We start from the raw sequence: 4,021 nt of genomic DNA, 5'->3' as shown, positions 1-4,021 counted from the left end.
CCAGCTGGCGCGCTTCCTCGCGATCGCGTCTCTCCGCGAACATTTGAACAAAGTGAGATATATCTGAACACGGCTACTCAGTTAAAGCAACAATTACATGAAATACGGTATGTATGCACTACAGCCAATGCGTGGTCTAATAGAAGAAGGAGTTTCCTCGGTGTCATTGTACGCTGCTTAGGTTGAATTGCATTCGAGCGGCAGTCAGCAGCTTTGACACGTATGAAGTTCAAAGGCGTACACAGTTTTAATAAGATTGCTGATATTCTTCGTCAAATTCACTTAGAATTCGATTAAAGTTCCGAGGTGATATTGGGTGTAGTGCGTTAAATAATCACTTGGTGTTTAGGTCAACAATATACTTATTAACAAGTGTCTCCTTCTGATCGTGTCGCCTATCGCTCTCGGTTTCACTAGTCAATTTCACTGCGCGGTTACAACGCGACCTTTCGTTTTCTGGTTCAAACTCGACTGTCGATCAGATTCGATTCTTTTCCTTTTGTCGCCCCTCAATATCCCCACTTTCCACGCGTTTGTTAGGCGTTAGCCACTGTTGCCGCGCACGCCTTCTTCTCGAACATTCGGTGGAAGGATTGTTGGGATATAGATGGCTCGTTAGGCACTTCGCTTCGGCGATATACATTGTTGCCGAGTGTCGCCACAGTTCTAGTAGAATTCAGACACAGACAATGCCGGTAGCTCCGTAAATGTATTTCGTTTAGCATTCGTGTAGATACTTTTCAATGTGGTAAAAACACTGAGAGATTATCGACAACATCTGCATCAGAAATATCGAGATCAGGTATTGAATCATGCAGATGAAAATTACCAAATTGATGTTGAAGACGATGCATCTTTTACCTTAGATATCAGACCGTTTATCACAACACTTTAGACGTGTACATACTTTAAATTTATGTACTAAAATTGATTGCATGGCGGCAATGTGTGAAAAATGTGACACATGTAGTATCGTGGACAAAAGGCCTAAGAGATATCGGGTAAACCTTATACAACGTCGCGAGAGCCGAGGCGGCATCGGGCCCATCAAAGTGTCGTCGGTCCCTCAATCGAATAGTTTCGTAGAAAAGGCCTACGTGACCTTGGCCATGAGCGGTTGCGAAACACGTGCGTGGGGGATCTAAGAAAAGATAAGAGGGATGCGAAGGCACAGGCAGGAGTTAGTTGTTAGTTGAGAAGTCGAAGGGAATCAATCGAGAAGTCAGAGAGTGCGAGTTGCATCGTCGAGTATAGCGTTGCTATCGTTGTCGAGAGAGTGTGGTCCGCGTGAGAGAGAACGTTGGATCCGTTGTGGCGAGAATCGTCTAGATTGTAGCGCGTTATGGCGATTAGTTCATATTAAACTACCATCGTTTTTCTGTCTGTACAATCCATTCATTATAAATAAATCACAAATATCAGGATATAATCGCAATATATTCTATAGACGATACTACATATGTGTAATATGTTTGTCGGGTTCTAATTATGATTAGGGTTGAGGTTAGGGACGTGAAACAAATCTTCATTTGGATTAGGCATTGTTGTTATGCAATAGAGAAGATATTCAATAGTGCAAATACGAGTATTATAGTATTTGACAAATAACATCCTTTTCTACGGTACAAGTATTACTGGACTAACTCTTTGTTAAAATGTAGAGTATCCACCGAGCGTAAAGACGCTATGTAACTCGCTAATGCGACCACTCGAGAGAAAGTTTCTCCGTACCGGTGACGCTGCAGAGGAAAACTATGATGGGGTGTGTCTAAAGGCACGAGATCATCGGATTCGTGGAGCGATGCCTTCGTTCGGGAAATGAGGGACATTGACCTTACTGTTAATTGGTCAATTTCCATATCGGTGGTTAGAAAAGGATGCTTTCCATTGAGGGAAAGTTGCTAACGGGAAGCGCCGTTCCTGAGAAAGTAGGTTTCCCCTATCTTCCCGTAGTTGAGACAAAGACAGTCTATCTGTTTGAAGGACTTTAGTTGACTAAATCTTGAGATTTATAACGGGTCCTCGGACTAGCTGAATATGTACTGTGGAGAATAGGGTCTGCGTGTGGCGAACCACGGGACAGAAACCGTTAGAATGTTTACTGTCGCGTGCGGCTACAACTATTTCTTTTAAGGAGAGCTATAGAATTACTCCAACCCTATCTTAGGTAAAAACGTTCATCCCTTGACGACGGCTACGTTCGGCGACTGGTTGTCGTCTCAAATCCAAGGTCACTATCACAAATCTCGGACAATTATAATCGAGTTAAATTACAGAGACTAAAATATTGGAGGTTTTCCGAAGAATTCCAAAGGGAAGGCCCTGGTGTCCTTTCATCTCCGACATATGTATCTTTTTACCAGTATGAAAATTACACGTTCGACATTACAATTTAATTTAAATTTTATACATTTTATATTGTGATTGAAATTTTATTTGATTTAATTGTGACATTTTCATTGAAATCAAAATTTTTAACATTTATTTAGTATTTCAGTTGGAATTTTAATTCAGGAAAAGAATGAATTTCTATATGAAAATTAAAAAGACTTGGAATTTCAATTTAGTTCGAAAGCTTCAGTGTTAAATATTTCTACGTTCCGTCCTTTGCTTATTTTGACTAATTAAGACCTAATAATTACATCAATGTTCGTAAATTCTTCAAAGTGCTATATAATAGTAAAATCTTTCTAAAATTGTAATATTTTTTAGACTATTTGAATTCATTATATTTCTAATTAAGTCACTTTTGCAATGTTTAAATTTATTTTACGTATATTCTTATAATTCTCTATGTTACGGCTCATAATATGGTCCGTGCGCCCTCTGAATCTTTATACTATATACTGATCTACTATATACTATATACTATAAACTGAATTTTTTAACGTAATCTTAATAACTTGAAGGAATCTCTAATCCTGTAAGTGTTTTCGGTTTATCGTCCTTAGAACAATCCTTAGGTTTATTGTGATCTTTTACAAATTACGGACAATGCGGGTAGTTACCTAACGGGAGAAGCAGGTTTTTTCCATAAACAATGTCACCCACGAGCCACATTTGTAGGAGGCTTCCTTCTCCTATCTTCATTCATTAACGTTGGCTATAACCAATGGGCATCGCGCATCGTTACCCTCACTTTCCTAGTCGTTCAAAAAGCACACCCGCAAAGAGCTTTCCTCCTGTGGCGGCACTCCACAGCAAAAATTCCACCACTGGAAACTAACTAGCGTCGGACGACGGCGGCGCAGTGGTTAGCGCCGTAGCTTACGAACGTTGGGGACACACGGGTTCGAATCCCGGCGGCCGCAGTCCGATTTTTCTTTGACGACATCTAAATAAGAAGAAAATACCACAGTGCCCCAGCAGCGACATCTATACAGCCAGGAGCTACAAATATCTCGGACATACGAAAGAAGGTGGAGAAAAAGAAAAAAAAGTGTGTTTCGTCCAGAGCCTGCTAGTGGACTCATCAGTAAGGTATACCCCTAGCAGGCTCATGTCTTAGACACAATGAAGTCAACGAAGAGACCGAGAGATGGTAATTTGCCTCTTCGACACAGTATCTAAAGTTGGAAGATTCTTCTACCACTCTCTCTTGCGACGTGTCCCAGTGACCGGCTTCCCGGACTCCTGACCTGCCGCGGATATGAAAGAAGATCAGGAGGGGAGAAATACAGTAGGCTTTAAACTCTAATTAAGTAAACTCTAACTTAAAGTTAAGCCTCCGCTTTTCGTGCGTCCTACGCACGGTGTAATATAGGACAACACCCTGTGAGTGTGTCACTATATACTTGTCACAGCTATTGGATTTTTGAGTATTTATATACTGCTCTCTCCCAGGGCCGCCCAAGGGACCGGAGCGTCGCAAAAATCCTCCGTTTCCTTTTCACTCAATCAATCCATCTTCTTGCCCATCGCTGGTTTCGCAAACATCTGCTGAAAACGTAATTAAACGCAACAACAATTTGTGAAAACAGGAGGCAGAGATTATGGATGAGCAGTGCTGATAAATGAAGGA

General features: G+C 41.1%; 1 protein-coding gene and 1 pseudogene across 1 annotated transcript in view; both read right to left on the bottom strand.

Moving 5' to 3' along the window:
- The window catches only part of LOC122577091, a 238,994-nt pseudogene that overhangs the window by 208,585 nt on the left and 26,388 nt on the right, over window positions 1-4,021 (bottom strand).
- The window catches only part of LOC122577087, an 11,407-nt gene continuing 11,275 nt past the window's right edge, over window positions 3,890-4,021 (bottom strand). The window contains exon 4 of the mRNA XM_043748170.1: window positions 3,890-3,939. Within this exon, the coding sequence (XP_043604105.1) occupies window positions 3,890-3,939 (50 nt within the window). The remainder of the gene's footprint in view (window positions 3,940-4,021) is intronic.

This window comes from Bombus pyrosoma, linkage group LG17 (genome assembly GCF_014825855.1).
Source record: "Bombus pyrosoma isolate SC7728 linkage group LG17, ASM1482585v1, whole genome shotgun sequence".
NCBI lineage: Eukaryota > Metazoa > Arthropoda > Insecta > Hymenoptera > Apidae > Bombus > Bombus pyrosoma.
Note: the sequence above shows the minus strand (reverse complement) of the source record. Positions and strands in the feature narration are given on the sequence as shown.